This window comes from Falco biarmicus, chromosome 1 (genome assembly GCF_023638135.1).
Source record: "Falco biarmicus isolate bFalBia1 chromosome 1, bFalBia1.pri, whole genome shotgun sequence".
Classification (NCBI taxonomy): domain Eukaryota; kingdom Metazoa; phylum Chordata; class Aves; order Falconiformes; family Falconidae; genus Falco; species Falco biarmicus.
The window spans coordinates 21633658-21649541 of NC_079288.1; the positions used below are offsets into that span (position 1 = coordinate 21633658).

General features: G+C 60.1%; 3 protein-coding genes across 7 annotated transcripts in view; all 3 read left to right on the forward strand.

The window, feature by feature from the left end:
- Window positions 1-7089, forward strand: part of DTX2 (deltex E3 ubiquitin ligase 2) — a 39387-nt gene extending 32298 nt beyond the window's left edge. For 2 of the 4 annotated variants that reach the window (XM_056349012.1, XM_056349027.1), the window contains 6 exons: window positions 3155-3199; window positions 4170-4240; window positions 4902-5060; window positions 5148-5309; window positions 6008-6097; window positions 6733-7089. In XM_056349012.1, the coding sequence (XP_056204987.1) occupies window positions 3155-3199; window positions 4170-4240; window positions 4902-5060; window positions 5148-5309; window positions 6008-6097; window positions 6733-6957 (752 nt within the window). In that variant the 3' untranslated portion in view covers window positions 6958-7089. The remainder of the gene's footprint in view (window positions 1-3154; window positions 3200-4169; window positions 4241-4901; window positions 5061-5147; window positions 5310-6007; window positions 6098-6732) is intronic. The other 2 variants (XM_056349020.1, XM_056349038.1) reach the window with 1 other exon arrangement.
- Window positions 7090-10522: 3433 nt separating this feature from the next.
- Window positions 10523-11747, forward strand: LOC130158026 (uroplakin-3b-like). Its single transcript, XM_056358295.1, has 4 exons — window positions 10523-10580; window positions 10847-10996; window positions 11093-11312; window positions 11411-11747. The coding sequence occupies exons 1-4, from the start codon at window positions 10523-10525 to the stop codon at window positions 11745-11747; spliced, it is 765 nt and encodes a 254-aa protein (XP_056214270.1).
- UPK3BL2 (uroplakin 3B like 2) lies at window positions 11692-14948 on the forward strand. 2 transcript variants are annotated; one of them, XM_056349230.1, is made up of 7 exons: window positions 11692-11814; window positions 12055-12797; window positions 13244-13387; window positions 13494-13725; window positions 13815-13891; window positions 14395-14521; window positions 14650-14948. In XM_056349230.1, exons 2-7 carry the CDS (start codon window positions 12752-12754, stop codon window positions 14753-14755), a joined length of 732 nt encoding a protein of 243 aa, XP_056205205.1. In that variant the 5' UTR covers window positions 11692-11814; window positions 12055-12751; the 3' UTR covers window positions 14756-14948. The 2 variants fall into 2 exon arrangements, with proteins under 2 accessions (XP_056205205.1, XP_056205196.1); XM_056349221.1 differs by lacking the exon at window positions 11692-11814 and having other exon boundaries at window positions 11893-12797.
- The last annotated feature ends 936 nt before the right edge of the window (window positions 14949-15884 follow it).

Consider the following 15884-nt stretch of genomic DNA (forward strand, 5'->3'; position numbering starts at 1 on the left):
TATTATCTACAGGGAGGAAGGGGAAGCATTAAAAAAAAAATGTTATTCCTTTCTTTGTAAATGAAAGAATGGTAAACATTCCTTCACGTCCCAGATAAATCAATAGCACAGCATTAGGCCAGCTGGTGATAAACAGCATCGGTCGATTCTGCTATTGCATTTTCAATCTGCTATTGAATCCAGAATACTCTGGGGACTGAACGGGCTTTGATGATCCCAAGGGATGCTAGAACAAAGATTTGGAGGCAAACACTTCTGGAGCAAATGGTCCAGTAAGGAAGCAATTCATGCACTGAAGCATATGTGGCGGGTGCTGTGCCTCCCAGCCTTCTTCTAGCTCCCCCGTGTGCCGCTGGGATGTGACCTGCCAGATGTGCTGGTCTGCCAAAGGAAGAGCCTCTCTTCTGAGGCAAGGGAGGCTGTGTGGGTTTCGCTGCCCTTGTTGAAACCAGGTTCTTGGCATCAGGAGGCTTCCTTGGAACTGGATGTTCAAATACTTGCAGGTGGGGACAGATTTTTCTAAAGCATCTGGGCTCCCCAGCCCTTTGTCTCTCTCTCCAGGCAACCTTGGTGGATCTAAATGCATCAGAGCATTATCCCAGCAAAGTGACAGGAACAGATCAGAGATACCACAATGCAAACCCATCGGGCATGGGTTTCCTAAGGACGGCTAAGGGCTACATCCCCCTCTTCTGCCTCTCTGGTTACCCCCAGCTCCATCCTAATGCCAGCTGGTGAGGTGGTGTAATGCTGTTTGCTTTGCCTGAAATCCCTGCTGTACCCCACAGACTCTGCAAGAGCTTTCTTCTCACTCACTCACCCGGCTCTGCAGCAGGATTTTTGTCTCTTTTCATTGGTTTTATCTGAATGAGCCTGGCCAGTTCCTGAGCAAGTCATTCCTTCATTTCTCATGAGTTGCTACAGAGGAAGGAAAGTAAACAGCAGGAGAAATGTGCAGCAGGGGCTGCAGGAAAGGAGCATCCTCCGCCATCCTGAACACGAGGTGAATTGCTCTAAAGCTGGTCAGATCTGCTGTGCAGGTGGGAGCAGGTGAGCTGGGGCGTTCTGCCAAGTACTGGGCAGGCGTTGCTGCTGGTGTAACACACCCTTTGCTCACTTCCATCGCTGTCTTCACCGCCTTGTTTGTGCATCTTTTTGGCATTGCTTTTTCCAGCCTGTAGCCAGAGGAGACAAGAAGGTCACTTCAGAAAGAGCCACCTGGAGAAAACACGGTTCAGGTGGACAAGGGCTTGGTGGTCAGTCTGGCAGGCAGCACAGGATCCTCAGGAGTGAGTGCATAGTGGTCATCGTGATACGGTACTCATGGAAGCAGATGGAGTTACAGTGGGTAGCATCTAGCCCTGCTTACACAGTCCTTTCCAAAACCTGCAGAGCAGAAGAAGCTGAAGCCTCCATCTCCCACGTGACCATGAAGGTCTCTTGCAGTTGCAAACCAGAGCAAGGTTCCAGCAGCCACATGTGGGAAGCGTCACCCTGTGTTTTCCAGCCAGGAGCAGGGACATCACAGAACAGTCGGCTGGGAGGACTACAGGCGCATAAGCGCCGAGCTGAGCTCTGACGGGGAGCTCAGACAGTTCAGAGTGATTGCATCCCCTGGCTGGCAGCTCTTGATCTGCTGTGTGCCAGCAAGGTTCAAGGTTCCAGCAAAGAGGATTCCTGGGCCCATATCTCTCCTTTGGAAAAGACTGGACAAGGAGCTGCATCCCCTGTGAGATCTGGTGATGAGGCCCTGAAGCAGCTCCTGGCACTGCTGAGCTCTTGGCCTGTGAGCTGGAAGGCTGAGGCTTGCCCAGAATCCTGTTTGTTGTCTGCTTTCCTTGTGACAGTTCTTGGAAATGCTTTTCCAGGGGATTTTGGCATGTCCCTGAAGTGGAAAACACCTGCTTCCGTGTTGCTCTTCGGCTTAATGCTTATTTTATCCTATTACCACCTTCCTGGCTAAGGGTCTCCAGAGGGTGATCCGCACAGGTCTGCGCTGTCTGAGATGTCAGGCATCACTCCTCCTGCCAGGCACTTGGAGGGAGCATCTCTTCACCTCCTGGGCTCCTTTTCTTGCTCTGTGTGCTCAGTCATCCCTTCCTCCTGCTACTTCTGCCGTAAATCATGGGTTTTGAGATGGTCAGGAATCCCCTTCCGAAAATAACTCATCTTAACGACTGTGTTTTCGTTCAGGAGAGTCCAGCTCCCAGTTCATCAGTCTTCCTTAGCTAAATGATTTTTCCACCCACGTTAGTGCTCTGCCTTGCTCTCCTCTGTCGCCCTGACCTAGCTTGTCTGCAGTGAAAAGGCATCTCACCCAGCTGTCTGTGCTGCAGGGTGACCTTGTGCTGTCTGTCGAGGTGCTCCCATAGCCCTAGCCACTTGCAGAGCTGGCATTCAAGGGAACGAGGGGCCCCTACGTGATGGGGGATGTGTGCCATCCGCGTCCTTGCCTCTTTAATGACACCTGTAGCATGTGAGCAGTCCTTCCCTCCTGCTTCACCGTGTTTGCCTCTGTCATGACAAGTGGTTATCCAGAGAATAGCACCCACCCCTTTGTGCTGGTGACAGATGTTGCTTTCCTGGGGTGGCAGAGCAGCGCAGTGCTGGCTTCAGTGTGGCTGTCCCTTGTTGCACAGCTTTTTCAATCGCGGAGGCAATGCTTGTGAACCCTCCATCTTCCTGGAAAACACCAAAGTGGATGGGGAGAGCTGAAGATGCGTGCCATGCAGGTACACCCACAGCTCTGGTGCCTGGCTGTTGCACGTGGCAATGCAGTTTGGAGAAGCAGTGCTGTCTGTGCTAAAGCACAGGCGGTGTCCTACAGTGGCTTAGAAACAAGCTTGAGAGCCAAGCAGCTTGGGGCGGTGCTGGAGTACAGCTCCCTCGTGGGGCCATGGGGTGTCAGGCACAGATGCTTGTGGCCTGTCTGGCTGCTGATAGCGTTTTCTTTGCTGCCCTCTCTCCATCCCGGCTAGGATGGAGAACAGAGAAGGAAGAGCTGCACCTTTGCTAGCCTGTTCAGCACAGCATTGCTTTCCTGCAGTCTCCCCCAGAAGCGGATTCAGGAAGGAAGGGTAAAGTGACAGGTCTGTCTTTTGCCTCCTGCCAGGTGGAGTCATGATGTCACTTGTGTAAATGTTTCCTTTCCTAGGCTGGTGGAAGAGCCTGGCAGCCTCTGTGACGGGCCTGACGACCGGTAAGGAGCTCATCTCCTCTCGGCCAGGGCTGGGTGCCACGTGGAGGCATGTGATGCTCACTGGCTTAAGCCAAGCCTCACTGGGCAGCTCCAAAAGGATGGGCTAGGAGCTGAGGTGACTGCTGATACTCTCAGCAATAACTTGCTCCTGGTGTTGTGTTATGCCTGTGGCTTAATCCTGTAACGCCTCTGAGGGCACCAGGATGCTGGTGCTGGTGGGCTGCTCGGGTGCCCGTGCCTGGGTGGATGGGAACCAGGGACTATATTTAGGAAAAAGCGAAGGTACCGGTGTCACTTGCTGCAAACAGGCAGTTCTACTGTTGGAAAGCTATTTTTTTTTTCTATACCCTATGACTTGCACTGTGTCTTGCTGGCTATGGGTATGTGGAAGCTCGAGAGAAAGGCCACTGGTTTGTGTTAAAGATGTGAGGCTCGTTCTGCCACACTTGGAACAGGACCTGAAGCTTAGTGTATTGCTGCGTCTCCCTGTCAGGTGCCAGCTGGGGCAAAGTGGGAATGCCTTTTCCCCTTTAACCACGCAGATGATGTAATCCTCTGTCCCACTGAGACCGTAGCATCCTTGGGTTGAGTTTGACGCTAACTGGCCTCTGGTGTGCCCAAGGAAAGTCCAGCTGGGACCTGGCTGGCATCGCTTGGGGTACGGGGGGAGAACTGGAGCACAACAGCTACAGGCAGACCCCTGGGTGTACGGCACAGGGCACCAACATCTGCCAGTGGGTTCTCCCATGGGTGGCACTCACAGTCCTAGTGGTAGCCCTTTCTGATAGCAAAGCCTTTGCAGGGCTTGTAGGGACCAGCTGGAGCAGCCTCTTCTCCCCCTCTAACCCCAACCTTCCTCCTTGGCATCCTGGCCAGTGTCCCTTCTCTCTAGCTCACCCTGCACGTGCCTGTCATATCCCATGGCGTGTCTGATTTCTTCTCTCTTTTTCTCATCTCTCTCCTTGTGCAGCAACACCAACCGAGCCAGAAGCAGTGGTGAGGAAGTACCTGGAAGAGCTGAAGGGCGCTCCTGCCGATGAGGTGAGGACGACGAAGCAACTCCAGCTTGCCCAGTGGCCCATTCAGCGGAGTGCTGTGAAAACCACAGCGATGCCTGAGGACCATCCTTCCTTGGGTATCCTGCATGGTAGATCCTGCTGCTTGCAGTGGCACCGTTGGTGCTAGAGGGAGAGGCCTCAGCACTGCCTGAAGCCCACACGTGGTAACTGGTGACTTGTCCTTGTCAGAGGACGGAGAGTGTGACAGGGAAAATGTGGTGGGGGTTGAATAGCTAAACTGGTCAATGCTTCCCCATTTCCCTTGGAGCTGGCTGCAGGGCCTGGGGTGGAGGAGGGAGTTTGGCTTTGGCCTCCTCCCAGTGCTCACAGAGGTCAAAACTACGGAGATCAAAACCCTTCACGGGAGCTGCTCTGTAGAGGAGCAAGACACAACCATACTCGGTTCCCACTCATCCCCTCTGACTGATGGCAGCTCTCTTCTGTGCTGTCCAGGAGGTGGTGGAGTGATACCAACCAGATAAAGCAACCTGTCTCTGTGTCCTTAAACCTCAAAGGGATGGATTAAAGTTGAAGGCAAATCTTCCTGAAGCATCTCCTTGATCGTTTCCTTGGTGGGTCAGTCCTTATGATCAGCCTGTGCTCGCCCTACATGGTGGTTTTCTCCTTGCTGTCTTGGACTGCAGGACTGTATCATCTGCATGGAGAAGCTGTCCTCCCCCTCAGGTTACAGCGACACGTGCGAGTGCAGCACCATCAAGCCAGAGGCAGTCGGTCGTCTGACAAACTGCCAGCACTCCTTCCACATGCTCTGCATGCTGGCCATGTACTCCAACGGGAACAAGGTACCGAGCTGGCCCATTGCCACCAGATCCCCCGTGCCCAGGTGACTCGGCTGCGGAGCTCTGATGCCTGCTTCTCTCTCCTCACAGGATGGAAGTTTGCAGTGTCCCTCTTGTAAAACCATCTATGGAGAGAAAACTGGTACGCAGCCCAAAGGGAAGATGGAGGTCTCCACTTTCCCCCAGTCTCTCCCTGGCCACAGGGACTGCGGGACAATCCAGATTGTGTATCACATCAGCAGAGGCATTCAGGTGAGTGCCCAGCACGCTCGCAGGAACGGCTGCTGAGGTGGTACGAGCTGTGAGAGCCTCCCAGAAAAGTGTTGGGATCCAGTACAGTACCTGCTGGCAGCCCATCGCTGAGCAGCCTGAGGTGCCCGGAGCCAGAAGCTGCACTGACTGGTCCTCAATGTGCAGGTGACTTGGGTCCCCTCCGTGAGAGATCTATTCTCACTTTGAGTGGCTCCAGGGGCTACAACAGCCTTTCACCTCCAGTAAAGGCTCGTGTCTGTGTGAAGCAGGGAGGAGGCTTGGCCCATGCTCACAAGGTGGGAGAGATCCCGACATCTGGTTTCACAGCCCTTGCCTGAGGTGTCGGTGGTCGCAGTGAGCTTGCAGAGGTTTGGGCTGGGTGATCTTTTTAGGGTGTCATCAGACCACATGGAAAAAGCTGTGGTTTGGGGCTGTCTCCCATCAATAAGTAATTTGGTGGGATTTTTAAGTAATCTGAAGAGCTGACTTTTTGTATCCCAGCATGAAGCCGCTCTCTGGGGACCCATAATACTCACATGTCCCGTAACAAGTCAGGTACCTCATTATCAGCAATCCCTTGCTCCTTTTACATGGAGAGCTGGTTTGCCATGGGCCTACATCAAATCCTGCTGCTGAGAGATTGTCCAACTCCTGTGAAGATGGACACATCCATGCCAAATACATCTTATCTGTTGCAGGGTCCTGAGCACCCCAACCCTGGGATGCCGTACACAGCAAGAGGCTTTCCTCGCTATTGTTATCTCCCAGACAACGAGAAGGGCAGGAAGGTAAGGTACCAGACCCTGATAACGTCACCCTTCTCAGGTTGTCTCTTGGCGCTGTGTTGGTGGATCGGCACAACAGGCTGGCTTTTGGGAGCTGTCCCCACGACACTAACCAGCTCTTCTTGGCAGTTGTCCGTGCTGTTTCTTCCTTATATGGATCTGTAATCACTCTGCCCGTGAGGATCTTTGCTGCTGCTTCGCAGCTTTGACTGTGAAGACTTGTTCATCCCTTTACTAAACAAAATCCCGTCTGATCTTTTGGGAAGGCGCTCCTGGCCTGTGTTGGGCTATGCAGTTACAAGGGTTGGCACTGAGAACTGCCAAGCTCGGGAAGTCTGGCTGCTTGACCCTTCCCATCCCCATTTCCTGCGGGTGGGTGTGTTTGTCACAACTTGTACCGGGATTTTTCAAGGGATTTTTCAAGTCCTGGAAGACCAGTGTGTGTAGGGAATTGTCCTTCCCATCAGGGCCACCACATGGGTAACTAGGAGGGGAGGGAGATCCCTTCTGATGCTGGGATCTTATGTTTCCTCCTGCTACAGCAGGGATTTAGGTTGTCAAGCTTCTGGCAAACTGCTTTCATGGCTCAAGTCTCCTAGCTGCTGAAGGCCAGCTTTGTTGTTTTTTTCCTTCTCTAGGTTCTGGAGCTTTTGAGGGTGGCATGGAAGAGACGCCTGATTTTCACAGTGGGCACCTCCAGCACTACCGGCGAAAGCAACACGGTGGTGTGGAATGAGATCCACCACAAGACGGAGATGGACACAAATGTGAGTGGCCACGGCTACCCCGACCCCAACTACCTGGACAATGTGCTGGCGGAGCTGGCCGCGCAGGGCGTCACCGAGGACTGCCTGAGACAATGAGCTGGGGTGGGGGCCCGGCTGTGCCGTGCACGCGCTGGGGGGCCCACCTAGTGCACTTATTCCTGTTGCCTTAAGTTCCTGTGTCTGACCACCTGTCACACTGAGCAATAACACTGTACCGCGGGAGCCCTGCCTGCTCTTCACAGCCTCTTTTTTGGGGGGGGAGGGAGGGGTGTTCTTGTAGGAACTTGCGCTGGTGTCTCTGGGTGGGGTTGATGGTCACAGCCAGGACCAGCTGGGACAGTAGTCCTGTGGGGACAGATCCCCTTGTGAAGGCAAGACCTGGCCCTGGTAATGCTTGGGGATGGGATGGGGAGTGGGTCTCGCTCCCGCTAGACCCCCCTGGAAAGCAAGCCAGGGCCTCGCTCCAGCACACGGCAGCTCCCTGTCTCCGAGGCACCTCTTGCAGCACAGCCCCCTCCCTCCTGCCCCTCTGTCTCTGCTTGGTTGTGATCAACACTGCATTCCCACAGCAGGTCGCTGCTTTGCCTTCAAGCTGCCTGATGGCTTGGGGTGCCTCCCCGCTCGGTGGCCCTCTCCGGGGGACCAGCCTGCTCCAGGAGCTTGGAGACACTCGATCCAGCCAGGAGAAGGAAGGGAAAGCTCAGCTCTGCTGGAGGAACACAAATCTCTGCAGGGGCAGGACGTGGGGCGCTGGTCCTAGGGGTCAGGGGTTGCAGCCTGTCGGTGCTTTGCCTGCCAGAGCCTGGTGGTCTGCAGCCACAGTGCTGGCAGAGGTGACCCAGCAGTGTCCGTCCTGGGGGCAGTCACAGCCCTCTGCTCTTGCTGTGAGCTGCCATCCCTGCTCCTATCATCCTGGAGCACTTCTGGCAAGACCTGCTCCTCTTCCCCCCTCCCTGGGTGAAATGGCAGCAGTTTGAGGCTATTTGTGCCTGATAAAGCCTCTGCGAGGAGGAGACTCTTGTATTTGTGCTGCTGGTGCTGCCCAGCGGTCAGCAGCCACCGGTCACCCCTGGCTTGCTGCCGGCTGGCCAGTGGTGGCCACTATGCAAGGTTGCTGGCAGAGCTCCTTGCGCCGTGAGCTCTGCTCATTAAAGTGCTAGCTCCTTGCAAAAGCCATGTTTCCCCAGTCCTGGTGGCCTTCCTGTGTGTTGTCACCTGGTAGCTGAAGCCTTTCTAAGAGCTGTTTCTAGCTGTTCCCCTCCCCGTGGCCACTGGCCCCCGCTGCAAGTCCCTGGAGCCCTGCCTGCTTCAAATCCCTTGGGCATATCAGAGGCCCTGGTGCTATCTGCCATTTCACATCCTTCCCAGGAGATCAGGACGGGATGTGGCCGTGCTTCCCGGTAGCTCTGTCTTGGCATCCTCCTGGGATCAGCATGTCCTGGGCCAGCAGAGGGGCAATTATTCTCTTTCTGTCACGCCAATATAAAAATGAAGGGGTTTTTTGAGCTGTCAAGGGCTGGAGCTTTCCCAATACCCATCTTGTGCTTGCAGCCTCCTGGTTACCCTTTGCTGCATGCTTTAGGGAGAAAACCCTCAAACATCCAGCAAAATCTGGGGATGTTGCAAGAGTGGAAGCTGCTTGGGTGCGGTAGGTGTGTGTCTGTGTGTTGTCGAGCTCTATGCAGGTGGGCTGTGCCTGCTCCTCTCCTGCCCTAGTTACAAAAGGGAGAGGTTTCACGTTTAAGCTTCAGTTTTGTATGCACAGCTCATGTTCTTTCAGCAGTGAAAATAATGAATTGAAGCAAAAATTGAGCAGAGGTCACCCAGCCCTGTACAAAGCAAGAATTTCCTGCTGAGCGTGGCCCAAGGCTCTTGTATGTGAATTGGCTGGAGCCTTCCCATGTCTGGGCTGGGCCGGGGCCAGCGTACTGAGGTGTGAGCTGGCCAGGCTCAGTGGCTCATCCCAGGCTGTCTCGTCTTCTGCCACGAGGACACAAAGCATCTCCTAAAATCCTTGCCGTGTCTGTGCAGGGCCTGAGACTGCTTGGCCCCCACGGTGGGGGGATGCAGGCAGCAAAGGGGCGGAAAGCAGCAGAGCTGGGCGCTCAGGCACCGCTGGGCAGGGAGGCGCTTCGACACCCGGGGCAGGGGTAGCAGCCAGCGGAGGAGGAAAGCTCCAGGGGTGAATCCGTGACCGCAGTGCTGTGGCTGGTTGGGGCCGGGAGGGGACAGAGCCCAAAATAAGTGCTTATAATGCTACCGGACAGGTCTGACCAAAAGAACCTGGGTCCCCCTGGCCTGGGCTGGAGACCCCGGGGGGGGGAGGTTTCTCCCTTCCCCCTGCGGTGCTGGCTCATTTGCAGCAGGGTGGTTATTATTAGCCAAGCCTTGACCCTGCAGGTATGCTGGCCTCACGTCCCCATAGCGGCAGCTGAAACTGTGACTCACTGTCCCCCTGCGTCAACCTGCCTCCCTCGCCTTGCCGCTGGCACCCTGTGGGGAGGCATGACCAAGGGGTCTGTGCTGGCAGATGGGGGGCTGGCATGTCCCCATGGGCAGCTGTTGCTGGTGGGGACCCCGAGGCAGCTATTGCTGGGTAGGAGCAGGGGGATAAGGCAGCAGCTGGAAGAGGGAGGAGGGATGGAGGCTGCAGCTGTGCCTGCTTTTTCCTTCCGCAGCTGGACTGTAATCTTTGAATGCCCCATTTCCACTTAATCTGGGGGCGCGGTCCCAGCCCTTCAGGAGGGGGGGGGCGGAAAATCCCTTCCCACGCAGGAGTGAGCAGCCACTGCCCTTGACAAACAGCGGAGAAGGAGCACTCAAACCCCTCCGCGTGGAGAGCCACCCGGGGGGGGGCGGTGGTGATGGGCTCCCGGGCTGTGGGGGAGCTCCCGTGCCAGGGTCACTGTCCCCATCCCCATCCCAAGGGCTCGGGGTGCCTCTCCCCAGGGAGGGGGGCCATGGCCCAGCCTTGCTGCCAGCGAGGAGGGGGGGTGCTAGGGGCAGTGTCACTGTGGGGTGGCCCCACGGTTCAGGTGCTTCCACACCCCGGTGCTGGGTGGGACCGTTCACCTAGAACACGTGGGGTTTGGATGAGGCCAGGGTGTGATGGCTCCGGAGCGCTTTCCTGCCCCCGGGGCAAGGCTGGCTGCACCCAAAACCAGCCCAGCCTCACCCCTCGCACTGGCTGGGGGGCCGGGTGGTACCAGGCACCCACAGGGAGCCACAGGTCTCGGTGGGGCAAATGGGCTTGCGGGACCACTTGCCCAGCTGCCCCCATAGCGCCAACAAAGGCTTTGACCTCTGCCAGCCTGTCTTGAACGCGGCTCCGGTGCCGCCTCTGTGCCTCAGTTTCCCCTTTCACATCGCAGGCTGGTGCCCGGCATCCTCGCAGCTCCCTCGGGTGCCTTGGCTTGGGGTCCCGCGGGAGGGCTCCCCAGGGGGGGCTGGGACCAGCGGGTGACCTGGGAGGCGCAGCCGGCCCCCTTTGCCCGCGGGGTCTCACCGGGCCGGCAGAGCCGGTGCAGGAATGTGGGACTGGGAGGGTCTGGCCAGGCCAGGCCGTCCCCACTGCAGGGGCTCGTGGGGCGGTTCGTCCCCTCAGCAGTGGGACGGGGTGAGCGGAGCAGGGCGGCACATCCAGCCCCAGCGGGACGACACCATGGAGCTGCTGCGGGTGCTGCTGGTGCTGGCTGGGACGGGCGCAGCCGCAGGCCTGGGTGACTCCCACGGGGGGACAGGGCAGAGGGGGACGGGGGCTTGGAGGGGCTGCAGTGTGTTTGTGCCCGGGAGGGTGTTACGGGGCCAGGCGTGGCTGGGGGGGCCCCACACCAGTGCGGTCCCTCTGGTGCTGGCGCCTGTGAGCCCTTGCTGTGCCAGCACCGGCATTTGTGGACCCCGACGCGGATGGGGGCTGGGGTCAGGCATTTATTTGCTGAGCGGTGCAGAGCATGGGGTCCCCCCCGCTCAGTGCCCACTTCCCCAGCCCTCCTGCCCTACGTGCCCCGCGTGCCCCCCGCGGCACTGCCAGGGAAGCTCACCGCCACCACCTTCGCTCTGGAGAGACCCTGCTGCGTCTTTGACCATCACACCAACGCCTCCGATGCCGTTTGGCTGGTGGTGGCTTTTGCCAACGGTGAGCACCCGCTGCTCCAGCGTATGCTCCCTGCTGTGGCAAGGGGACGTGGGGGACCCCCGTCGCAGCCGCTCACCCCCGGGCTGTGCCACGCAGCCTCGGCCGCCTTCAGAAACCCCCCGACGCAGGCTGATGTGCCCCTGTACGAGCGGCTGCCCACCGCCCACTCCTACATGACGCTGGAGACGGCAGCATCCACGTATGCCTGCTCAGCTCCGGGCTGGGCCCTCCTGCGGGTTGGGGGCGACACGGCGTGTGGGGGCCAGGGCAGCCAGGCCCCCTGCAACGGACCCCTGCCCTCCCCGGGGCCCTACAGGTGAGGCTGGCAGGATGGAACCCCCCAGATGCCAGCTGGGGTAATTCCCCATCCTGGCCATGCTCACCCCCCGTGTCACCACCGTGCTGACCCTGCAGGGTGAAGTTCCTGGTGATGGGCTGCCATGGCCCCAAAGCTGAGACGAGGTGGTCTGAGCCCATCCTCCTGCCGAGAGGTACCGGTGGCACTGCCGTCCTGCGGGTCCCCACACCTGCCCCGCTGGGGTGCTGGCATGCGGCATGGCATCAGCCTTATGCCATCACCCCAAAACCCAGAGGGGAAAAGCGATCCCCAAACTCCCCTGGCCGCCCTCCCCTTTCCATCGCACCATCCCTGAACCCCCCGTGCCCCCCCCACATCCCTCATCCCACCTCCTTCCAGCCAGCCACCCCAGCACCATCGACCCCGCACCCACACGCCGTGGCAGCGACGTAGTCATCATCGCCTGCATCCTCGCCAGCCTGGGGGCCGTGTTGGCCACCGCAGTGCTTGGCGCCGTGGGGTACGTGGGGTACATGGGCTGGGCTTCGGGGAGGGGGGTGCATCCACGGGGGCCCCGGGAGAACACCCCTTCCTCAGCAAAGGGATTGAGCAAAGATGTTTTAATGATTTAAAAAGCGTTTTTTTCCTTAAACTGGTGGTTTGGCAAAGAGAAAGGGCCTCTTGGCGGTGGCCAGCACGGGGAGGGGCTGAGGGACCCCCACGGACCCCACTTGACGCCTCTGCTTCTCTCTCCCTGCAGCGCCGAGGTGTGGGGGTCCCTGCGCCGCTGGGATTCGGGGACGAGCGCCTTCGCCCACAGGTCCTACAGGACCCACCACATCCCCCCGGCCCTGCCTGAGCCCCGGCCCCCCGGCTGCAGGTGTAGCCCCCCGGGGCGGGGCTGCTTTGCCCCCCCACCTCCCGGTCTGTGCCCTGCTAAGTAAATTCTCACTTGACATCTGCAGCTGCCTCCTCCTTGCCCGGCCATGGGATGTTGCCCCCTGTGCCGGCCACCCGGCTCGCACGGCACCCAGCTTGGTGCCACCTTCACCAGGCCGTTGGCCACGTGGGGCTGTGGAGGATGGGGGCACCAGGCCCCCCCCAAACCACCCAGAGGCTCGGTTGTGTGGCACTTGGTGTTGGAGGGGGGCACATGGTGGCAGCGGTGGGGTGTGCAGGGAGCCACAGGTGGGCATCCCCTGGGGTGGCACTCTGTGCCCCATTGCCTGGGCGGGGGCTGCAGCCCACTCTTGCGATGAGCGTGGCGGTTCTCAGCACGCCTCAGTGGTGGGCACTCGGACGTGACAAATGCTCCTCGGGGAAACGAGCTGGACCTGTTTGTGACGGGGCTGCGGCCAGCGCAGGAATGTGGGCGGTTGGCAGCCGCAGGTGGGTCCCATGGGGATGCAGAGCCCGGCTGCCTGCACTCCCACCCCAGGCACCCAGGCGCCCACACGATGCTCCCGCTGCTCCTCCTGCTCCTGGCAACAGCCCACGGCCTGGGTGAGTCCGCCAACACCATCGGGCTGAGCTGGGGGTCCCTGCTGTCCCCTGTTTGCAGGGGTCCCCTGTGCGTGGGCATCAGGACCCCCCCCTGGAGCCTGAGGTCTAGGGCAGCTGATGCCCCCCCTATGCTGGGTGCCACCCCTCCTGTCCCTGGTGTCACCTACCTGGGTCTGCCGGCACAGCGTGGGGTCCTCTGGGGGTCTCGCAGGGGTGTCCCTCCCCAGGTGGTGGCACGGGATTTCTTTGCTTTCCTCTCCATGTATCACGTATCTGAGCCCAAAACCAGGGGCAGGAGGGGAGCGGGGGTCTCCAGGGCCAGCTCCCCCCTCTCCCTATCCCCACGCCGAGCCCCCAGCACCGGTGCAGCCAGTCAGAGCCACCGGTCAACGGCTGCAGGGGGGGGTCTGTGCCCTCCACTGCACCCCCTTGGTTTCTCACCGCAGAGACACTCGAGTACAGTCCGACCCTGGCCACACTGCCTCTGGGGGGCCTGAAGACCACCTCCACCTTCGTGCTGGAGCAGCCCCGCTGCGTCTTCAATGTGCGAGATGATGCCGTCATCTGGCTGGTGGTGGCCGTCCCCAAGGGTAGGTGGGCTGCAGCAAGGCCCCGGGGGAGCAGCCAGGGCAGGGCTGTGCGCAGGGCTCCCCGCGCCCCCCTGCTCCCTCCTCACCCCCATCCCCATCCCTGCAGCCGTACCCGACTTCAACAACAGCGTGGAGCCAGGGACCCCCGAGAGGGCATTCCAGGGCTTCCCCACCACCGCCCCTGCCTACATGACCCTCAACAGCACCCTCCTGCACTACCCCTGCCCCAAAAAACCCGGGGACATCACGGTGCTGCGTGTGGGCAGCGAGACCAGCTGCACCAGGGCTGAGAACAGACCCACCTGCAACGGCCCCCTGCCCGGCCCTGGGCCATACCGGTGAGCCTGCTTATGGGGACGTGCCCCCCCGGGCCTGCTGGCAGCCCCCCAGCTCGCCGGACCATGGCCAACCTCCCTTCCCTTCCCAGGGTGAAGTTCCTCGCCCTGGAGGGCTCCGAGCCCGTGGCAGAGACAGCCTGGTCGGAACCCATCACCCTGAGGACAGGTACCGCTGCCAGGGGGCTCATCCTGCCCCTTGCCCCCATCCCACAGCCCCCAAGTGTGGACAGGGTGTGGAGTGGTCCCGGGGGGCTGCGCACCGAGCACCAGCGGCTGGGGGTGCAGCGCTCCTGTGAGCGGCTGGGGAAACTGAGGCAGGGCACTGCTGCGGGTCCTGCTGGGGTGCGGTGGCACCGTGCGATGGCTCGTGCTGTTTGCACAGTGCAATTGCACATGGCGTTCACACCGAGCTTTTGCACGGCGTGTTTGCACGCTACCACTGCATATCGCATTTGCACGGTGCAATTGCATGGTGCATTTGCACGGTGCAGTTGCACATTGGATTTGCACCATCCGTTTGAACGGTGGGATTGCCCACAGTGTTTGCACGCTGCATTTGCACGGTGCGATTGCACACTGCAACTGCACACAGACACCCCGTGACCTGGCCGAGCCCCCTGCGCTGCCCCCAGGTGCGTCCCACTTGCTCCCCTCCCGCTCTCTCCCCAGCCCAGTCACCCAGCAGCATCCCCACCACGGGCAGCGGGCACAGCGCCAGCATGATCGCCATCACCTCTATCCTCTCCATCCTCTTCGCCATCCTGCTGGCTGGCCTGCTGGCCATGCTGGTCTTGGGGTGAGTGCCGCCCCCGTGTCCCGCCGCACCTCCCAGGATGGGTGCTGGGCATATGGGACCGGTGTCAGAGGGTGACACCGGCACCCTGGGCCCCCACCCTCGCCCCTCACCCCCCCTTCCCTCCCCAGCTCAGACACCTGTGGCGGCAGCAGCACCTTCAGCAAGCCGGAGGCAGTGACAGTGCAGCGGTACAACACCCACCACGTCTACGACCAGCCGGCTGCACGGCTCTGAGCCCCCCCATGGCCCCCAATGTCCCCCCGCAGCCCCCCACCCCACCTCCCCACCTGCTCCCGCCATCCCATGTGCCCTTGGGTGCCCTCGGGATGGCACCACCGGAGCGGGTGGCACGGTGCCCACCGCAGGGGCACCGCCAGCACGTAGGGAGGGGGGGCCCTGGGGAGCTGCGAAGGAGCGGATTAAAGGCCTTTCCATGTGCTTTGTGCCCAGCCTCTGCCTCCCCTTGGTGACCCCCCCAGGAATGGCACCCACCGAAACCTTGCTGCCTTCCCAGCCCCTGGGAAAAGCCCCGTGGCCCCATCCCTGTGCCCCCACACAGGGCTGTGAGCCCCGTCCCTGGGTGGGGGGTGGCTGCCTCCCGGGGTGGGATGCAGCCAGGGATGCTCTGGAGTGGGGGAAGCATTTTCCCCCCCAGCTCGGAGCTTGCGGTGCCACCTGTGCCCACTGTGAACAGAGGAAGGTCCCCTGGGGTGCCAGGCAGTGAGGGGAGCCGGACCCCCCAACAGCCCCAGCGCTGGCGTGAGTGGCACAGAAATGCCCCCAGCAGGGGGCAGGGGGGGTCGGGGGAGTATAGGGGGGTGTTTCTCCCTGTTTCCCTTCACCCCGCAGCAATTCCTCCCTGCCCCAAACCCAGAGGAGGGTCCCCCCCAGCCAGAGCTGGCCTGATCCTTCCCGGGTGCTGCTGATGTTCCCCCACTACCCACGAGATGGCAAGGGGGGACCGGCAGCCCAGGGCCTGATCCTGCACTGGAGGGGGGTCCCTGATCCTGTCTGGTGGGGAGTGGGCTGTGGTGGGCCTGATCCTGTGCCAGGGGCTGGGGCAGGGGGGGCTGATACAGCATTCCCGATCCTGCACAGGGGTCGTGGTGCCCTGATCCCACAGCCCGGGCAGGATGAGACCCTGCTGGTGCCGAGAGCGCTGCAGGGTGGCCGTGCCCCCCTTTGAGTGGAGTCAGGGCAGTATGTATATACATATATATGTCATAGGCATGTACATACATCAACACCCCACCCCCCCAGCCCCGGTATTTTTCCGTGGGCGCTGTGCAAAGGGCAGCATCACATTTATACCGATCCCCGGTCACAGCGCCCTCACTGCAGCGTCCTTGTGCTGCTTGGAGGG